The 22,551-nt window shown below is 45.9% G+C and overlaps 1 protein-coding gene across 6 annotated transcripts in view; it reads left to right on the top strand.

Moving 5' to 3' along the window:
- LOC140732472 (WD repeat-containing protein 97-like) overlaps nucleotides 1–22,551 on the top strand; it is a 166,243-nt gene that overhangs the window by 79,524 nt on the left and 64,168 nt on the right. For 5 of the 6 annotated variants that reach the window (XM_073055175.1, XM_073055180.1, XM_073055178.1 and 2 more), the window contains exons 15-19: nucleotides 3,912–4,154; nucleotides 5,708–5,824; nucleotides 6,132–6,212; nucleotides 15,104–15,274; nucleotides 19,032–19,229. In XM_073055175.1, coding sequence (XP_072911276.1) covers nucleotides 3,912–4,154; nucleotides 5,708–5,824; nucleotides 6,132–6,212; nucleotides 15,104–15,274; nucleotides 19,032–19,229 — 810 coding nt within the window. The remainder of the gene's footprint in view (nucleotides 1–3,911; nucleotides 4,155–5,707; nucleotides 5,825–6,131; nucleotides 6,213–15,103; nucleotides 15,275–19,031; nucleotides 19,230–22,551) is intronic. The other variant, XM_073055179.1, reaches the window with a different exon arrangement.

Consider the following 22,551-nt stretch of genomic DNA (forward strand, 5'->3'; position numbering starts at 1 on the left):
ACTGCTCTAATTCCTGATGCAAGTTCCCATTTTCTGTTCTCTGAGAGACCTGAGGGCTTGGGCAGTCTCCATCCTGGGTCTCAGGAAGAACTCCTGACTACTGCAGTCAGATCGTCACAGGTCTGAACCCATCTCTGTGGTGAGTTACAGTGGGTAGACATTGCATAAGACATAATGCCCATTGAGTCTGCTCCATCATTCAATCACAGCTGATTTATTGTCCCTCTCAAACCCATCTCCCTGTAACCTTGGACACCCTTACTACTAAAGTACCTGCCGTGAGGATGAGGGTCTCCGTCGGTCAGAGTTGACCATGGATATTGAGTCTGAACTGTCTAGGTACACAATTCTGGGCAGTACGATACGGAGAGCAAGCTGTTGCCCATGGAGCAAGCTCCCCCTCTCCACACAGCTGATAAGCCCAAAGGAACGGCAGAGGCCGATACAGTTTGGTACCAGCCACGTCTCAGGAGTTGCCAGTCAACATTGAACTCTATGTAGGACTACCTCAGGGACTCCAGCTCTGGATTTTTCCCTCAGGGTTTACTCACGAAGCCTTCCCCATGACTGGGTACAGCCACAAGGCAGCAGAGGTTTGAGATCAGAGATTTCCTTCTCCTAGATGAGCTGCTAACCATGGCTGATGACCCCCATCTGCCGAAGCGACTGATTTAAAAGTGTCAGTAAGCCACTTTTGCCCCTTCTCCTGTCAGTAGAAATGGCTCTGCTGGGCTTAGTAGCTAAGCCTCATGTAAGGCCAGGAGCTGGACTTGGTCATCAGAGGCTATCTGAGGTGCATCCCATTGGGAGCATTTATTAGGTGGTGGGAGCTCGTCCCCATACCACCCTAGCTATAACAAGCTTAAGGAACTTAGTACCTATCATCCACTCTAAACAGGCCTTTCAATATTCAATTAGTTTGAAACCTATCGAATTCTGAAACGTCTAGATAGTGGATGTGCAGAGGATGTTTCCTATAGTGGGAGAGTCTGGGACCAGAGGGCAAAGCCTCAGAATAGAGGGACATTCATGTGGAACAGAGATGAGAAGGAAGTTAGCCAGAAGGCAGTGAATCTGTGGAATTCAATGCCACACTGGCTGTGGAGGCCAAGTCATTGAATATATTTAAAGTGGAGACTGATAGTTTCTTGATTAGTCAGGGCATCAAAGGCTACAGAGTGAAAGCAGATTGAGAGGGAAAATAAATCAACCTTGATGGAAAGTTGGAATAGACTTGATGGACCAAATGGCCTAATTCTTAAGGTCTAAGCTCTGCTTGAAATATCCCCCATGACTTGGTCTTCACAGTCATCCGTAGCAGTGAATTCCACAGCTTCACCCACTCTCTGACTAAAGAAATTTCTCCTCATCTCAGCAAGGTCCTGAACCCATTGTAATTTGCCTATTGGCACAATAGGTCAATGGCAGATGCAATCTCAATGGCTCTCCACATGGCTTTAGACCACCTGGACAACACAGAGGCGTATGTCAGGATGCTGTTCATCACCTATAGCTCAGCATTGAACACCATCATCCTCATAATCCTGATTGATAAGTTACAGAACCTGGGTCTCTGTATCTCCCTCTGCAATTGGATCCCCGACTTCCTAACTGGAAGACCACAATCTGTGCAGATTGGTAATAACATATCCTCCTCGCTGACAATCAACACTGGCGCACCTCAGGGGTGTGTGCTTAGCCCACTGCTCTACTCTCTACACCCATGACTGTGTGGCTAGGCATAGCTCAAATATCATCTATAAATTTGCTGATGATACAACCATTGTTGGTAGAATCTTAGATGGAGATGAAAGGGCGTACGGGAGTGAGATATGCCAAACAGTGGAATGGTGTTACAGCAACAACCTTACACTCAACGTCAGTAAGATGAAAGAGATGATTGTGGACTTCCGGAAGGGTAAGTTGAAGGAACACACACCAATCCTCATAGAGGGATCAGAAGTGGAGAGAGTGAGCAGTTTCAAGTTCCTGGGTGTCAAGATCTCTGAGGACCTAACCTGGTCCCAACATACAGATGCAGCTATGAAGAAGGCAAGACAGCGACTATACTTCATTAGGAGTTTGAAGAGATTTAGTATGTCAACAAAAAGCACTCAAAAACTTCTATAGATGTACCATGGAGAGCATTCTGACAGGCTGCATCACTGTCTGGTATGGAGGGGCTACTGCACAGGACCGAAAGAAGCTGCAGAGGGTTGTAAATTTAGTCAGCTCCATCTTGGGCACTAGCCTACAAAGTACCCAGGACATCTTCAAGGAGCGGTGTCTCAGAAAGGCAGTGTTCATTATCAAGGACCTCCAGCACCCAGGGCATGCCCTTTTCTCACTGTAACCATCAGGTAGGAGGTACAGGAGCCTGAAGGCACACACTCAGCGATTCAGGAACAGCTTCTTCCTCTCTGCCATCTGAGGGGACATTGAACCCATGAACACTACCTCACTTTTTAAATATATCAGTTTTTGCAGGATTTTTATCTCTTCAATGTATGTATACTGTAATTGATTTACTTATTTTCTTCTATATTATGTGTTGCATTGAACTGCTGCTGCTCACAATGCATGCCCGTGATAATAACCCTAATTCTGATTCTAAAGGGATGCCCCTCTATTCTGTGGTTGTACCCTCTGGTCCTACAGGAAACATCCCCTCCACATCTATCAAGGCATTTCAATATTTGATAGGTTTAAATGAGATCTGCCCCCTCCACACATCCTTCTCAACTTCAGCGAGTACAAACGCAGAGCCATTAAACGCTCCTCATGTATTAGCCATTTCCTTTATTTATTATTTAGCGATACAGTGCAGAATGGGTCCTTCTGGCACCTCAGGCCACGACACCCCTGCAACTGTGGTCAAACCTGATTAACTGTAATCAGGACAGTTTACAATGACCAATCCGGTACATTTTTGGACTGTGAGAGGACACTGGAGCATGCAGAGAAAACCCCTGCGTACAGAGACTCCTTGCAGACTGGCACTGGAATTGAACTCCAAACTCTGGAACATCCAGAGCTCCCAGATAATTCTCATGAACCTCCTCTGGACCCTCCAATGTCAGCACATCCTTTCTTAGTCAAAGGGCTCACCTTTTAATCTATTAAAATCAATCTAACACTTCCCTCCATTTCTTTCATCCATGAGCCTATTTAAGAGTTTCATAAATGCCCCTAATGTATTTGCCTTTACCATCACCCCAGGCACGTCATTCCATACACCCACCACTGTCTGTGTAAGGATCTTACCTCTGACATCCCCCCATACATCCCTGCAATCACCTTAAAATCTTGCCCCCTTGGTGTTAGCCATTTCCACCCTGCGAAAAAGTCTCTGGCTGTCCACTTGATCTATTTCTCATCATCTTGTACACCTCTGTGAAGTCAAGTCAAGTCACTTTTATTGTTATTTCGACCATAACTGCTGGTACAGTGCATAGTAAAAATGAGACAATGTTTTTCAGGACCATGGTGTTCCAAAAACTAGGCTGAACTACGTAAAAAAAACAACACAGAGAGAAAAAAAAACAACTAAACTAGACTACAGACCTACACAGGACTGTATAAAGTGCACAAAACAGTGAAGCATTACAATAAATAATAAACAGGACAATAGGGCTAGGTGTGAGTCCAGGCTCTGGGTATTGAGGAGTCTGATAGCTTGGGGGAAGAAACTGTTACATAGTCTGGTTGTGAGAGCCCGAATGCTTCACCTCTCATCCTCCTTCATTCCAAAGAGAAAAGCCCCAGCTCACTCAACTTGTTATCTTAAGACATTCTCTCTGGTGCAGGCAAGATATTGGTAAATCTCTTAGGGCTGCTAAATGTGGGGTAAGGCTCGATCCTGCCCTCCCGAGCTCTGTGATCCCTTCCTCACTCTTTCTGCTCTTCTACAGGCCAGGGGACTGCCCTTCTGGGCAGGGCCCCCGGACGTCCCCATCGCCCTGGATGGCTTTATCCCCAACTCGGTGTTCCTTCGCTTGCTCTGGCCTATGGAACCCTGGCAAGACCTGGATGATTCAGAAATAGAGCTGAGGGTTGAGGTGAAGGAGGTGGTGAAGACAGAACTGGAGTTGGAGCAGACACCAGATTCAAAGGTGCTGCTGAAGTTGGAGACGCCGGTGTCCTGGGAACCAGAGGTACCACGGAGTTTGACGTATGTGCAGATGGGCCGCAGGCTGATAACTGGTAAAGCTCTGTTATTGTCACATCAGAATCAGAATAAGAGATGCTACAGGAGCTGAAAATCCAGAACACACTCAGCAGGTCAGGCAGCATCTATGGAGACCGAAACTTTTCATCAAGACTGCAGAATACAGTGTTACAGTTATAGAGAGGGTGTAGTGCAGGCAGGCAGATGGTGCAAGGTCATAACAAGGTAGATTGGGAGATCAAGTGTGTGAGAGGTTCATTCAATAGTCTTATAACAATGGGATAGATGCTATCATTGAGCATGGTTTCTGCCCAGTGGGAGAGGGGAGAAGAGAGTGTTCTGTGTGGGTGGGACCTTCGATTTTGCCGGCTGCTTTACCGAGGCAGTGAGAAGTGTTGACAGAGTCCATGGTGTCTGAAGGCGCTGGTGACCTGCCTTGGAACCTCACCTTGGCAGTGGGGAGCGGTGACGCAGTGGGCAGTAAGATCTGGACATGAGTTGGATGGGGAATGGGAGCAAGAAGCAACAATATCTCCAGGGAGTAATTATCCTTTTATCTCTAGAGTCCCAGAGCACTGGACCAGTCACTGCTGTGGCCTTCCAAGGCGCTGGCAGTTGCTGCTGACTGCTATGATTATTTTTATTAATTTAATCATTTTTGGGAGTGAGAGTAATTGGCCATATATTGCCCATCTCTAACTTTCCCTCGTGAAGGAGAGAGTGAGCTGTCTTCTTGACAGAGAAGACAGACAGTATCTTTTTTCCGGGGTTGAAATGCCTAATGCCAGAGGGCATGTACTTAAGGTGAGAGGGGGGTAATATTAAAGGAGATGAGAGGGGCTAGTTTTTTGACACAGAGAGGGGTGGGTGCCTGTGATGGTGGTAGAGGCAGATACTTTAGAGATTTAAAGATAAGGATATGAATGTGAGGAAAATGGAAGGATATGGACATTGTTTAGGCAGAAGGGATTAGTTAGGATGCCCATTTGATGACTAACGTAATTGGATTGGCACAACATTGTGGGCCGAAGGGCCTGTTTCTGTTTTATCTTCAATGTTCTATGACTGACTACAGTCTGGGTTTACACCCAGTGACGGTGAGATATTCACAAGTCAGGATGGTCTGTGAGACGAAGGGGAACCCGCAGATGGTGGTGTTGTCCTGCCCCCTTCTACCTTTGTCCTTGAGGAAGGAGGTGCGGGTTTTCAGAGGGGTTGTTGGAGCAGCCTGGGCGAGTAAACACAGTTTGTTTTGTTCATGGTGCACTGTGGAGGGAAGGAGTGTTTAGAGGGTGGGTAGGGTGCTGATGGAATGGCCTGTTTGTCCTAGATGGTGTTGACCCCCTTGAGAGTTGCTGAAGCTGCACCTATCTGGGCAAGTGGGAGTGTCCCATCACAGTCCTAACCCATGCCTGTTGGCTGTTGGGAGGTGAGTCACTCACTGTTGGATAGTCAGCCTCTTGTCCTGCTCTGGGACAAGAGTTACGGGATTTCTGGCCCAGTTCAGTCTCTTCATCGCTGGCCTCTGATCTGTTCCAGTCCTCAGATTTGGGCCGTTCCCGTGTCTTCAGTACTACGCCGGAGCCAGTGATGGAGACCAAGCCTCCAAAACAGGAGGAAAAGCTGCAAATCACAAGTGATGCACCAGCCCCTCAGGTACACTCGTCTCTTCATCTCTGTTACCTCTCCCCTCTCTCTTTCTCACTCACCATCACACCTACACTCACTCTGTCTGTCTCCTATTCTCTCACTCTGACTTGCACCCTCTTTCAGTCTCCCTCACCAAGCTAAAAGTGAATTTATTATCAAATTACATACAGTGGCATCCCTGATCAAAATTTCTGTTACTGTGAATAGCTAAGTGAGTTAAAGATGACCTGATTTCCAAAAGGCATAAAGTTAAAGATGACACATTTCTTTAATATTTTTATCAAGATTACTTTTTTATTTCCATCTTTTACAGTTTCAAAATAACAAAAAAAAGGAAAAGAGCCCAGAGCAAAAGTTTGGGCACCCTGAATGGCATGGCATAACACCCCCTTTGGCAAGTATCACAGCTTGTAAACACTTTCTGTAGCCAACTAAGAGTCTTTCCATTCTTGTTTGGGGGATTTTCGCCCATCCTTCCTTGCAAAAGGCTTCTAGTTCTGTGAGATTCTTGGGCCGTCTTGCATGCACTGCTCTTGAGGTTTATCCACAGATTTTTGATGATGTTTAGGTCAGGGGACTGTGAGGGCCATGGCAAAACCTTCAGCTTGTGCCTCTTGAGGTAGTCCATTGTGGATTTTGAGGTGTGTTCAGGATCATTATCCTGTTGTAGAAGCTATCCTCTTTTTATCTTCAGCTTTTTTACAGACGGTGTGATGTTTGCTTCCAGAATTTGCTGGTATTTAATTGAATTCATTCTTCCCTCTACCAGTGAAATGTTCCCCGTGCCACTGGCTGCAACACAAGCCCAAAGCCTGATCGATCCATCCCTGTGCTTAACAGTTGGAGAGGTGTTCTTTTCATGAAATTCTGCACACTTTTTCTCCAAACATACCTTTGCTCATTGCTGCCAAAAAGTTCTATTTTAATTTCATTAGTCCACAGGACTTGTTTCCAAAATGCATCAGGCTTGTTTAGATAAGAACACAAAATGCTGGCAGAACTCAGCAGGCCAGACAGCATCTATGGGAGGAGGTAGTGACGACATTTAATAGATAGGGATGGGGGTAAGGGGGGGGGGGGGGGGGCTGGGGTATCAACGGAGGTCAGTGAGTTGAATGTTCATGCCGGCAGGCAGGAGGCTACCAAGGTATTGCTCCATCAACCTGCACGCGGCCTCATCTTGACGGTAGAGGAGGCCATGGACAGACATGTCGGAGTGGGAGTGGTCTGTGGAACTGAAGTGTGTGGCCACAGGGAGATCCCGCCACTGCTGGAGGACTAAGCACCGGTGTTTGGCGAAACGGTCTCCCAGTCTGCGGCGGGTCACCCCAATGTATAAATGGCCACATCGGGAGCACCGGATACAGTATATCACCTCAGTCCTCCAGCAGTGGAGGGATCTCCCTGTGGCCACACACTTCAGTTCCACAGACCACTCCCACTCCGACATGTCTGTCCATGGCTTCCTCTACCGTCAAGATGAGGCCACACACAGGTCGATGGAGCAATACCTTATCTCCCGCCTGGGTAGCCTCCTACCTGCCGGCATGAACATCCAACTCACAGACCTCCATTGATACCCCTGCCCCCCCTACCCCCCATCCCTATCTATTATTTCAGTCTGGTTCTTTTTCTCTCTCTTTTTTCCCCCCTCACTATAATTTCCCCCCAGCCCAACCTTTCTTTCTCTTTTATTTCCCATAATTCTCCACCTTCCCCCTAGCCCATTTCCCTCCAACCTATCACTTCCTAGCTCTCTACTTCATCCCTCTCCCCACTTCTTATCCCTCCTCGACCATCCCATGTTACTTCATTCCTGATGAAGGGTTTCGGCCCGAAATGTCATCACTACCTCCTCCCATAGATGCTGTCTGGCCTGCTGAGTTCTGCCAGCATTTTGTGTTCTTATTTATTTCCAGCATCTGCAGATTCACTCGTGTAGGCTTGTTTAGATGTTCCTTTGCAAACTTCTGACGTTGAATTTTGTGGTGAGGATGCAGGAAACATTTTCTTCTGATGACCCTTCCATGAAGTTCATATTTGTGCAGTTGTTGCTGCACAGTAGAACAGTGCACCACCACTCCAGAGTCTGCTAAATCTTCCTGAAGGTCTTCTGCAGTCAAACAGGGGTTTTGATTTGCCTTTCTAGCAATCCCACGAGCAGCTCTCTCAGAAAGTTTTCTTGGTCTTCCAGACCTCAGCTTGACCTCCACCGTTCCTGTTAATTGTCATTTCTTAATTACATTACAAACTGAGGAAACGGCTATGTGAAAACACCTTGCTATCTTCTTATAACCTTCTCCTGCTTTGTGGGCATCATTTATTTTAATTTTCAGAGTGCTAGGCAGCTGCTTAGAGGAACCCGTGGCTGCTGATTGTTGGGACAACGTTTGAGGAGTCAGGGTATTTATAAAGCTTTGAAATTTGCATCACCTGGCCTTTCCTAACAATGACTGTGAACAAGCCATAGCCCTAACAAGCTAATTAAGGTCTGAGACCTTGGTAAAAGTTATCTGAGAGCTCAAATCTCTTGGGGTGCCCAAACTTTTGTATGGTGCTCCTTTCCCTTTTTTCACTCTAAAATTTTACAAAACAAAAATAATACACTAATCTTGCTTAAAATATTGAAAAGAATGTTTCATCTTTAACTTTATGACTTTTGGAGATCAGTTCATCTTCTACTCACTTAACTATTCACAGAAATTTTGACCAGAGGTGTCCAAACTTTTGCATGCCACTGTATATGTCACCATACACAACCCAAGATTCATTTTCTTGCAGACATTCACAGTAACTACAAGGAAACATTAGAATCAATGAAAGACTGCACCCAACAGGGCAGCAAGCCAATGTGCAAAAAAGCATTGCAAATACAAAAAGAGAAAATTAATAAGTAAGCAATAAGTATCGAGAACATGAAATGAAGAGTCCTTGAAAGTGAGTCCATAGGTTGTGGGAACATTTCAAGTGAAGTTATCTGCTCTGGTTCAAGAGTCTGATAGTTGAGGAGTAATAACTGTTCCTGAACCTGGTTGTGTGAGCCTGGAGGCTCCTGTACCACCTTCCTGATGGCAGCAGCAGCAAGAAGAGAGCGTGGTCAGGATGATGGGATCCCTTGATGCTGCTTTCCTGCGACAGCACTCCATGTAGATGTGCTCAATGGTTGGAGGGGCTTTACCTGTGATGGACTGGGCTATATCCACTACTTTTTGGCAACACGCAAAATGCTGGAGGAACTTAGCAGGTTAGACAGCATCTATGGAAAGGAATAAAAATCGATGTTTTGGGCTGTGACCCTTTATCAGGACTGGAAAAATAGATGAGAAGTCAGTGTAAGAAGTTGTGGGGGGGGGAGGAAGAAGTATGAGGTGACAGGTAAAACTGGGAGAGGGAGAGGGCTGAAGTAAATAGCTAGAAAGTGGTGTGGTGAATGAGATAAAGGGCTGGAGAAGGGGGAACCTGATGGGAGAGGGTAGAAGACCATGGAAGAAGGGGAAGGAAGAGCACCAGAGGGAGGTGATGAGCAGGTAAGGGAAAAGGTGAGAGAGGAAAATAGGAATGGGGAATGATGAAGGGAGGGCATTACCAGAAGTTCGAGAAATCGACATTCATGTCATCAGGTTACCCAGACAGAATATAAGATGTTTCTCCTCCAACCTGAGTGTGACCTCATTGTGGCAGTAGAGGAGGCCATGGACTGACATATTGGAATGGGAATGGGACGTAGAATTAAAATGGGCAGCCACTGGGAGATCCCACATTTACTGGCATATGGAGTGTAGGTGCTCAGTGAAGTGGTCTCCCAATCTACATTGGGTCTCACTTATTTACAGGAGGCCACACTGGGAGCACCGGATACAGTAGATGACTCCCAACGGACTCACAAATGAAGTGTTGTCTCACCTGGGGCCCTGAATGCTAGTGAGGGAGGAGGTGTAGGGGCAGGTGTGGCACTTGTTCTGCTTGCAAGGAGTACCAAGAGGGAAGTCAGTGGGTAGATTTTCTCATGTTAATGATCCACTACTTTTCATAGGACTTTACATTCAAGGATATTGGTGCTTCCATACCAGGCAACCAGTCATTATACTCTCCACATATCTGAAGAAGTTTCAGATGTCATGCCGAATCTTTGCATGCTTCTAAGAAAGTAATTGGACTTGCACGCTGGGCCCAAGACAGATTCTCTGAAATGATAACACCAAGGAATTTAAAATTGATGACCCACTCCCCCTCTGATCCTCCGATGAGGACTGGCTCGTGGACCCCTGGTTTCCTCCTCCTGAACTCAATAATCAGCTCCTTGGTCTTGCTAACATTGAGTGAGAGGTTGTTGTTATGGCAACACTCAGAGAGATTTTCAACCTCCCTCCTATATGCTGATTCATCACCACCTTTGATTCGACCAATGACAGTGGTGTTGTCAGCAAACTTAAGTATGGGGTTGGAGCTGTGCTTGGTCTCCTAATCATAAGTATAAAGTGAGTAGAGCAGAGGGCTAAGTATACAGCCTTGTGGTGCACCTGTGTTGATGAAGATTATGGAAGACATGTTGTTGCCAATCCAAACTGACTGGGGTCTGCAAATGAGGAAACTGAGGATCCGGTTGCACAAGGACATACTGAGTCCAAGGTCTTGAAGCTTATTGATTAGTTTTGAGAGGATGATAGTATTGAATGCAGACCAGAAGTCTGCATGTATCTTGGCTGTCCAGATGTTCCAGGGTTGAGTGAAGAGCCAATGAGATGTCATCTGCTGTGAACCTGTTGAGCTGCTAGGCAAATTGGAGCAGAGCTAAGTCATTTCTCAGGCATGAGATGATGTGTTTCATCACCAACCTCTCAAAGCACTTCGTCACAGTGGATGTAAGTGCCACTGGATAATATTCTCTGAGGCAGGTCACCACATTCTTCTTAGACTATAAGATGCAAGAGCAGAATTCGGTCATTTAGCCCATTGAGTCTGCTTGGCCATTTCATCATGGCTGATCCATTATTCCTCTCAGCCCAGTCTTCTGCCTTTTCCCCCTATCCCTCAGTCAAGAATCTATCAACCTCTGCCTTGAATATCCGTAAGGACTTGGCCTGCACAGCTGCTGTGGCAACGAATTCCACAGATTCACCACTCTCTGGCTAAGGATATTCCTCTTCATCTCCATTCTAAAAGGACACCCCTGTATTCTGTGGCTGTGTCCTCTGGTGTTAGGCTTTCCCATCATAGTAAACATACTCTTCACATCCACTCTATCAAGGCCTTTCAGCATTCAATAGGTGTCAATGAGGTCACCCCTCATTCTTCTGAATTCAGGTGAATACAGGCTCTTCATATGACAAGCTGTTCAATCCTGGAAACAGTTTTGTGAACCTCCTTTGAACCCTCTATAGTGTCAGCACATCCTTTCTTAGAGGAGGGGTACAAAACTACTCACAAAACTCCATCTGAGGCCTCACTGGTGCTTTATAAAGCCTCAACATTACATGCTTGCTTTTATGGTCTAGTCCTCTTGAACTGAATGCTAACATTGTATTTGCCTTCCTCACCACACACTCAACCTGCAAATTAACCTTCAGGGAATCCTGCACAAGGATCTCAAGTCGATCTGCACCTCAGTTTTTTGTATTTTTGCTCCTTTGAGAAAATAGTCAACCCTTTCCCCCTTCTACCAAAATGCATGACCATACACTTCTGGACATTTTATTCCATCTGCCACTTCTTTGTCCATTCTCCTAACCTGTCTAAGTCCTTCCGTAGCCTCTCTACTTCCTCAAAACTATCTACCCTCCACCTAACTTCATGTCATCCACAAACTTTGCAACAAAGCTATCAATTCTATCATCCAAATCATTAACATCTAGCTTAAAAAGAGCTGTCCCAACACAGACTCCTGTGGAACACCACTAGTCACTGCCAGCCATCCAGAAAAGGCTCCCTTTATTCCCATTCTTTACCTTCTGCTAATCAGTCACTGCTTTATCCATGCTAGAATCTTTCCTGTTATAGTATGGGCTTGTAGCTTGTTAAGTAAGCAACCTCATACGTGGCACTTTGTCAAAGGCCTTCTGAAAATCCAAGTACACAACATCAAATGATTTTCCTTTGTCTATCCTGCCTGCTTGTTACTTCTTCAAAGAATTCCAACAGATTTGTCAGGTAAGATTTTCCCTTGAGGAAACCATGCTGACTGCAGTCTATTTGACCATGTGCCTCTAAGTACCCTGAGACCTCATCCTTAGTAATCAACTCCAAGATCTTCCTAACTGCTGAGGTCAGATTAACTGGCCAATAATTTCCTTTCTTCTGCCTCTCTCCCTTTTTGAAGAGTGGAGTGACATTTGCAATTTTACAGTCTTCCGGAAGAATTCCAGAATCTAGTGATTCTTGATGGTGAATGCCTCCATAATCTCTTCAGCCACCTCTTTCAGAACCCTGGAGTGTACAAGAATAAAATGAGGAAGTAGCCAGATACTTTACATTGCCCAAACCTGATTTCACCCAAGACTGACGAGCCAAAGGATGTTATGCTGAAGTTTATAAGATGTTGGTGAGGTCTAATGTTGAGTATTGTGTCACCTACCAACAGGAAAGATGTAAATAAGATTGAAAGAGTACAGAGAAAATTTACAAGGAGTACCTGAGTTATAAGGAAAGATTGAGTGGGTTAGGAATTTATACTTTAGAATGCAGAAGATTGAGAGGAGATTTGATAGAGGTGTATGAAATTATGAGAGGTATAGAAAGGGTAAATGCAAGCAGGCTTTTTTTTTCTAAGGTTGGGTGGGACTACAACCAGAGGTCATGGGCTAAGGGTGAAAGCAGAAAAGTTTAAGGGGAACATAAGAGGACTTTTTCACTCAGAAGATTGTGAGAGTGTGGAATGAGCTGCCAGCACAAGTGGTGCATGCAAACTCGATTTCAACGTTTAAGAGGAGTTTGGATAGGTATGTGGATGATCTGGTTATGGAGGGTTATGTCCCGGTGCTGGTTGATGGGAGTAGGCAGTTTAAATGGTTCCAGCATGGACTAGATGGACCAAAGGGCCTGTTTCTATGCTGCACCTCTATGACAAAGCCACTCTAATGACCGGCACACTCAAAAGATTGGCAGCTCAAAGGATAGCTGCCCCGCTTGCACCTGCATTACTTTCATTCACCCTTTCTCGTGCTTGCTCTTTGTTGATTGGTTGCCACACTACTCAGAGAAACTGTTGCGAAGCTCTGCCTTTTAAACCTTGATCGGGGACCTGATTGAAAAGGTAACAGGCACAAAATGTTGGAGGGTCTCAGTAGGCCAGGCAGCAACTATGGAAAACCCAATTTTCTTCCTATGCTGCATCAACAACTGCATTGGTGCTGCTTTCTGCACCCTTGCTGAGCTCATCAACTTCATCAACTTTGCCTCCAACTTCCAACCAGCCCTCAAATTTACTTGGTCCATTTCTGACACCTTCATCCCCTTTCTCGATCTCTTTATCTCCATCTCTGGAGACAGTCTATCTGCTGATATCTTTTATAAACCACTGACTCTCACAGCTATCTTGACGTTACCTCTACCCATCCTGTCACTTGTAAAAATGTCATCCCCCTTTCTCACTTACTCCGTCTCCATCGCATCTGCTCTCAGAATGAAGTTTTCCATTCCAGAACTAATGAGATATTCTCCCTTTTCAGAGAAAGGGGTTTCCCTTCCTCCACCATCACTGCTGCGCTCACCTGCATCTCTTCCACTTTGCACACGTCTGCCTTCCCTCCATTCTCAAGCCACGCCAGGGATAGGGCTCCTCTTGTCCTTACCTTTCACGTATCCAGCACATAATTCTCTATAACTCTGCTATGTTCTGTGGGATATCACCACCAAGCACATCTTTCCTTCCCTGATCTTTCTGCTTCCCACAGGGATTGCTCCCTTTGTGAATCCTTTGTCCATTCGTTTCTCCCTTCTGGCACATCCTTGCAAGTGGAACAAGTGGGCACAACTGCCCCTACACCTCCTTCCTCACTACCATTCAGGACCCCAAACAGTCCTTCTGACAACACTTCACTTGCGAGTCTGTTGAGGTCATCTACTGTATCTAGTGCTCGCAGTGTGGCCTCCTGTTTATTGGTGAGACCTGACGTAGATTGGGAGACTGCTTCACCGAGCATCTACACTTGCTCCACCAGAAAAAGCAGCATCTCCTAGTGGCCACCCATTTTAATTCTACATCCCATTCCCATTCCGACATGTCAGTCCATGGCCTCCTCTACTGCCATGATGAGGCCACCGTCAGGTTGGAAAAACAGCACCTTGTATTCTGTCTGAGTAGCCTCCAACCTGATGACATGAACATTGATTTCTTGAACTTCCAGTAATTGCCCCTCCCCTCTCGTTCATCATTCCTCATTCCCATTTCCCTCTCTCACACTATCTCATCACCTCCCTCTGGTACTCCTCCTCCTTCCATGGTCTCCTGTCCTCTCCTTCAGATTCCCCTTCTCCAGACTTTCAGCCCTTCTCCTGCCACCTTGCACTTCCTCTGACTTCTCATCTTCCCTTCTAGTCCTGCCGAAGGGTTTCGGCCCAAAACATCAACTGTTTACTCTTTTGCATAGAAGCTGCCTGGCCTGCTGAGTTCCTCCAGCATTTTGTATGTGTCGCTTTGGATCTCCAGCATCTGCAGATTTTGTTGTGCTTGTAATCGAAAAGGTAGTTCTTTTTACATATTCTTTCCGTGTTGATTGGTCACTGCACATCTCATAAAAACTGCCGTGAATCTCTGCCTTTTAAACATTGATTGTGGACCTAATTGAAAAGGTAGCTGTTTTCACACACTCCCTCTCTGTTGGTTGGTTGCTCCACTTACACATCGGTATAATTGAAGCCTGCTTGAAGCAAGTGGGTAACTCAGACTGCCGAAGCAAGAGGTTAAAGGTCTCAGTGAACACTCCAGCCAGTTGATCATCACAGGTCTTTAGTACTCAGCCAGGAATCCCATCTGGCTGAATCCTTTCTGTGGGTTAACCCTCTCGTGAAGAATGCTTTCTCGTCAGCCCCAAGAGATTCATTGGACATGTGGGACTTTTTGAAGGTTTGTCCATGTTTTAATAGTCAAAGTGAGCATAGAAGGCTCCTCACGGTCTCCTGCACAGTCTTTTTCTTAGTCAGTGTCTCTGTCTCTCGCACTGTCTCTCATCACTCACTCTCTCATGCTCTGTCTCTCATCCTCTCACTCTCGCTCATTTGCTTACTCTCTCACATGCGCTTTCTCACACTTGCTCTCTCATTCGCTGACTCTCACTCTCTTGCTGACAGAAACCAAAGGTGGAAAAACTCCCCACTCCAGTTTCCAGGCCCAGTCCAGCCCAGCGCAGATCTCCGCCACAGGAGCCAGAAGTCTCGACCTCACCTCCTCTCCCAATGCCAGTTCAACGGTTCAAGGGGGAGGCCTGGTTTAATAAAGCCTTTCCCAATGCAGATTCCAAGGTAAGAGCCAAATGCTGTAACGCCCGATGTGATCTCCTGAATGCAGAAAGAAATGGGACCTTCCTGTTCACTCCCAGCTTTACACGTCAAATCAGAAAGGGTCTAGTGTTTTCCCAGCGAATATGATGAATAAGCTCTTCTTGGGTTTCAAGTTGGGTACAGGTATCGATTAGAATCGATGTTTCGATGACAAACTCTGCCGTCTTCTTCAGGGATGATGCCCAGGCATGTCTAGTCTAGTGGTATTTATACCCCTGTATTCTGTCCCTCCTGATTGGTTAGTCTTCATCCAATAAGATTTCCACTCTCCCACCTTGTTTAGAATCAAATTCCAGTTCTTACTTAGAGTGAGACCTTCGTCTTTGTTAAAACTCTTTTCCTCTGGTTTTATTTCGTAATTTATTTTTTTATTGAAGTTCATCATCAAACAAACATTTCCATAACATTTGTGGTGGCGTGTTGAGGAGGAAGCATTAAGAAGAGGGACGCCTCATGTCTTAATAAGCTGGTAAGGAAGGCGGGCTCTGTCGTGGGCAAAGTACTGGAGAGTTTAACATCGGTAGCTGAGCGAAGGGCGCTGAGTAGGCTACGGTCAATTATGGAAAACTCTGAACATCCTCTACATAGCACCATCCTGAGACAGAGAAGCAGTTTAAGCGACAGGTTACTATCGATGCAATGCTCCTCAGACAGGATGAAGAGGTCAATACTCCCCAATGCCATTAGGCTTTACAATTCTACCGCCAGGACTTAAGAACTTTTTAAAGCTATTATTAATGCTTTTTGAGATGGTGATTTAGATGCATATCACATTTTTTTTACTGAGTTAAGTATTGTATGTAATTAGTTTTGCTACAACAAGTGTATGGGACATTGGAAAAAAGTTGAATTTCCCCATGGGGATGAATAAAGTATCTATCTATCTATCTATATATCATATAATCATATATATCACAAATCTCCACAAAGTATTTATCTGAGGTATACACTTATAGAAAAGAGTGGAAAGAAAAAACAAGCAAAAGGAAAGAACTATGTACAAGTAGGTTTTATTTCAATGACTTCCTTTACCAGGCGGTCCAAAAGCCATTGGCACTGCACAGTAGTTTTGTACCATTGAGGTCAATCCCATGGCCATTGCGATTGCAATGTTCTGCCACTGCCAGTTTCTCCGGGTAACCACAACAGATACACCTCCTGTGCTCCTTGATGCGGGTTTCCACCGTGCGTCCCGTCTGGCCAGCTTACTGATGCGACAGACCTGCTGTACCCATAGTTACTGGAGTCTTACAATTTAAAAAAACACATTTAACAAAGAGAAAAGCAGCTTTGCTTGGCCCCCATGAGGCCACTGCGACTGCGGGTGCTGCTGTCTTACCGGAAGTGAAGCCATCATAGTGTAACAGCACAATGCTATTACAGTTCGAGGCGTGGGAGTTCAATTCCTACGTCCTCCCTGCGGAATGTGTGGTTCCCCCGCACCTGCCGAAGGCGGGCCAGTTAATAGGTTAATTTGTCACTGTAAATTGTCCCGTGATTAGGCTGGGATTAAATCAGTGGGGTGCTGGGCAGCGTGGTTTGAAGGGTCAGAAGGGCCTGTCCATGTAGTATCTCTAAATAAATAAATAATCGGTTATAACCCAGAGACTTAGAGCTGCACCATTACCTCTTGAACTCAGCCCCCTGACACTGCACACACCTTCTTAACAACCCTATCAACCTGTGTAGTAACTTTGGACATGAGTCCTCTGTTCCTCCACATCTCCAAGAATTGTGTTTGGCCTAAGGGCTATGCTGTTCCGTGTTGTACGTTCTGAACCCTGGAGAGGAATAGACATTCAACACTTCAGGTCGGGACCCTTCAGCAGGACTGTAAAGGAAGGGGGAAGAGGGCAGAATAAGAAGGTGAGGGGATGGGAGGATGACAAGTTGACAGATGATAGGTGAGAGCAGGTGAGGAGGAAGGTGGTCGGGAGGGGAAGGGGTTGTAGTGAGAAGCTGAGAGGTGATAGGTGGAAGAGGTAAAGAGCTGGAGAAGGAGGAATCTGATAAGAGAGGCGATTGGACCATGGGAGAAAGGAAGGAAGAAGGGAACCAGAGGGAGGTGATGGGCAGGTGAGGAGAAGGGAAGAGGTGAGAGGGGAACTGGAATGGGGAATGGAAAAAGAAAAGGGAGATGGGGGAGAAATTACTGGAAGTTAGAGAAACTGATGTTCATGCCTTGAGGTTGGAGGCTATCCAGATGAAAGGTGAGGGATTACTTCTTCCCCTTTCCTTTCCAGTCCTGCTGAAAGAAATTGATGCAAAATGTCAACTGTTTATTCCTCTCCATAGATGCTGCCTGACCAGCTGAGTTCCTCCACCATTTTGTGTGTGTTGCTCTGGATTTCCAACATCTGTAGAAACTCTTGTGTTTAGAATTTAAACTAACTGCCTGTTGTTACTTGCTTATCCCCACACCACTCCAACCCTCGTCTCCCATTCCCGGGCCCTCTTCCTGAAACCAGGGATGTATAAATTGCTGGCCATAGCCACCACAGTTCTGTCCTCTTTGGAGATTTTGGTTTGTATTTCACTGGGGACCACTATTTCCTCTAAGCTGGGCTGATGCACAGCCGCACAGTAACTGAAACGCTTCCATGCACATAGGCTTTGTTGCAATGCAGATGGAATTTTCTTTTACGTAATATTAATATAATTTTGAAATCTATGTTAATATAACTGTGAAATACCCTGTAATTAATTATGTTAATGAAAATAATCCATAAATTTTCTAAATAATAAATGTACCACAACCTCTACTTTGAAACATTTTAGATTTTTTGTGTCAGTGTCAATGGTTCAAGTTAAAACACACTTAGAAATTGTAACAATAAACACAGAATGGAAGTCAGTAGTTCATTATTAATAAACCTTCATCTACAAAAAAAAAACATTTAAAGTGCCTCGCAGTTTTCAGGCGGTGTAGAAAATTGCCTGCTCAGAACATTGGTTGGTCTGCACAGCTGTGAAATAATGTTTCTGGGAACTGTGAGTTATCCAGTTTCAAGGACACGGGCTCTTTAATTTGTCCTCATTTACATTGGTTGTTCTCCCTAGTATTTTATGCTTCTTATTTAACCGTGCCTGACCTGTGAAGAAGGATTTAAGTGTTCCTGAACCTTCTGCTACTGTGTATGGGTTGTCCGCTGGTCCCTAAAATGTGAGCAGGTAGCACCAGGCTTAGGGACAGCTTACATGCCACTGTCTCAAACTAACTGGCCTGTTACTTGTTTATCCCTGCACCACTCCAACCCCTTGTCTCCCACTCTTCCTGAAATCAGAACTGATGATCTCCCAATCTACCTTGCTGTGGCCCTCACACATTATTGGCTACCCTCGCTGCACTTTCCTTGTAAACTGTAAATTGATTTATTATTGGCCGATGTACCAGGGTCCCGTGAAAAATGTGGTCCAAACAGATTATTTCAACACAGCAGTGCAATGAGGTAGAACGAGGTAAAGCAAAAGCAGAATGCAGAATAAAGTGTTACAGTTACAGAGAGAGTGTCGTAACGGGGTAGATTGTGGAGTCAACAGGGAGCCATTCAGTAGGATAGAAGCTGTCCCTGAGGCCCGAGGTATGTGCTTTCGGGCTTTAGTATGTCAGATAGAGCTGTACCCGGCTGGAAGCCCAAGAAGAGTTTATTGGACTTTATTCTGTTATGTATTGCAATAAACTCAGCTGCTTGCTGGCTTGTTTCCCCATACCTGGCAGACGTTCTCACCAGACCTGACGGACGAGGGCTTTGTGCTGATGCTCATTAACCTGCTGTGGACGGCTGAGTACAAGGTGAAGGAGGAGGTCACCAACGTTCTGGCCATGCTGCTGCCATCGCAGCCAGCCGCCGTCTCTCGCCTGACTCATGAAACTCTCATGGCCATCCTCAGTGGGCCCAACCCTCCACAAGCAGAGGTACAAACCCAACCCCCACATCTGCACTGATGGGGCTTCTCCCAGACCATGGACCTATCCTGTGCCATGTATCTGATCGTGCCAATCAAGTTCAAGTTGAATTATTATTCAAACTGATACATTTATACACCTAAATCAAACATTGTTAACCTGGGGCCAAGGTGCAAATACAGAAAATATAGTCACAGTGACTACAGCAGATACAGTCACACCGTCACACACAGTGACTGCAGCAGATAAAGTCACACACATCACACACAGTGACTACAGCAGATACAGTCACACCGTCACACACAGTGACTACAGCAGATACACGTCACACCCAGTGACTACAGCAGAAACAGTCACACACGTCACACACAGTGACTACAGCAGATACAGTCATACACGTCACACCCAGTGACTACAGCAGATACAGTCACACACAGTGACTACAGCAGATACAGTCACACACGTCACACACAGTGACTACAGCAGATACAGTCACACACATCACACACAGTGACTACAGCAGATACAGTCACACCGTCACACACAGTGACTACAGCAGATACACGTCACACACAGTGACTACAGCAGATACAGTCACACCCGTCACACACAGTGACTACAGCAGATACACGTCACACACAGTGACTACAGCAGATACAGTCACACACAGTGACTACAGCAGATACAGTCACACACAGTGACTACAGCAGATACAGTCACACCCGTCACACACAGTGACTACAGCAGATACAGTCACACCCGTCACACACAGTGACTACAGCAGATACAGACACACACGTCACACACAGTGACTACAACAGATACAGTCACACACTGACTACAACAGATACTGTCACACACAGTGACTACAGCAGATACAGTCACACACAGTGACTACAGCAGATACAGTCACACCCATCACACACAGTGACTACAGCAGATACAGTCACACACAGTGACTACAGCAGATACACGTCACACACAGTGACTACAGCAGATACAGTCACACACGTCACACACAGTGACTACAGCAGATACAGTCACACCGTCACACACAGTGACTACAGCAGATACAGTCACACACGTCACACACAGTGACTACAGGAGATACAGTCACACCGTCACACACAGTGACTACAGCAGATATAGTCACACACATCACACACAGTGACTACAGCAGATACAGTCACACACGTCACACACAGTGACTACAGCAGATACAGTCACACAGTGACTACAGCAGATACAGTCACAAACATCACACACAGTGACTACAGCAGATACAGTCACACACAGTGACTACAACAGATACAGTCACACCATCACACACTGACTACAACAGATACAGTCACACACGTCACACACAGTGACTACAGCAGATACAGTCACACACGTCACACACAGTGACTACAGCAGATACAGTCACCCCGTCACACACAGTGACTACAGCAGATACAGTCATAGCCATCACACACAGTGACTACAGCAGATACAGTCACACCCGTCACACACAGTGACTACAGCAGATACAGTCACACACAGTGACTACAGCAGATACAGTCACAGCCATCACACACAGTGACTACAGCAGATACAGTCACACACGTCACACACAGTGACTACAGCAGATACAGTCACACCCGTCACACACAGTGACTACAACAGATACAGTCACACCATCACACACAGTGACTACAGCAGATACAGTCACACACAGTGACTACAGCAGATACAGTCACAAACGTCACACACAGTGACTACAGCAGATACAGTCACACACATCACACACAGTGACTACAACAGATATAGTCACACCGTCACACTCTGACTACAACAGATACTGTCACACACGTCACACACAGTGACTACAGCAGATACAGTCACACACAGTGACTACAGCAGATACAGTCACACACGTCACACACAGTGACTACAGCAGATACAGTCACACCCGTCACACACAGGGACTACAGCAGATACAGTCACACACGTCACACACAGTGACTACAGCAGATACAGTCACAGCCATCACACACAGTGACTACAGCAGATACAGTCACACACGTCACACACAGTGACTACAGCAGATACAGTCACACCCGTCACACACAGTGACTACAGCAGATACAGTCACAGCCATCACACACAGTGACTACAGCAGATACAGTCACACACGTCACACAAAGTGACTACAGCAGATACAGTCACACACATCACACACAGTGACTACAGCAGATACAGTCACACCCGTCACACACAGTGACTACAGCAGATACACGTCACACCCAGTGACTACAGCAGATACAGTCACACACAGTGACTACAGCAGATACAGTCACACACGTCACACACAGTGACTACAGCAGATACAGTCACAGCCATCACACACAGTGACTACAGCAGATACAGTCACACACGTCACACACAGTGACTACAGCAGATACAGTCACACACGTCACACACAGTGACTACAGCAGATACAGTCACACCCATCACACACAGTGACTACAGCAGATACAGTCAAAGCCATCACACACAGTGACTACAGCAGATACAGTCACACACGTCACACACAGTGACTACAGCAGATACAGTCACACCCGTCACACACAGTGACTACAGCAGATACAGTCACAGCCATCACACACAGTGACTACAGCAGATACAGTCACACACGTCACACACAGTGACTACAGCAGATAGTCACACACATCACACACAGTGACTACAGCAGATACAGTCACACCGTCACACACAGTAACTACAGCAGATACACGTCACACCCAGTGACTACAGCAGATACAGTCACACACAGTGACTACAGCAGATACAGTCACACACAGTGACTACAGCAGATACAGTCACACCCGTCACACACAGTGACTACAGCAGATACAGTCACACACAGTGACTACAACAGATACAGTCACACACTGACTACAACAGATACTGTCACACACAGTGACTACAGCAGATACAGTCACACACAGTGACTACAGCAGATACAGTCACACCCGTCACACACAGTGACTACAGCAGATACAGTCACACACAGTGACTACAGCAGATACACGTCACACACAGTGACTACAGCAGATACAGTCACACACGTCACACACAGTGACTACAGCAGATACAGTCACACCGTCACACACAGTGACTACAGCAGATACAGTCACACCCGTCACACACAGTGACTACAGCAGATACAGTCACACACTGACTACAACAGATACTGTCACACACAGTGACTACAGCAGATACAGTCACACACAGTGACTACAGCAGATACAGTCACACCCGTCACATACAGTGACTACAGCAGATACAG

The sequence above is a fragment of the Hemitrygon akajei genome, chromosome 8 (assembly GCF_048418815.1).
Source record: "Hemitrygon akajei chromosome 8, sHemAka1.3, whole genome shotgun sequence".
In the NCBI taxonomy this organism is placed as follows: Eukaryota; Metazoa; Chordata; class Chondrichthyes; order Myliobatiformes; family Dasyatidae; genus Hemitrygon; species Hemitrygon akajei.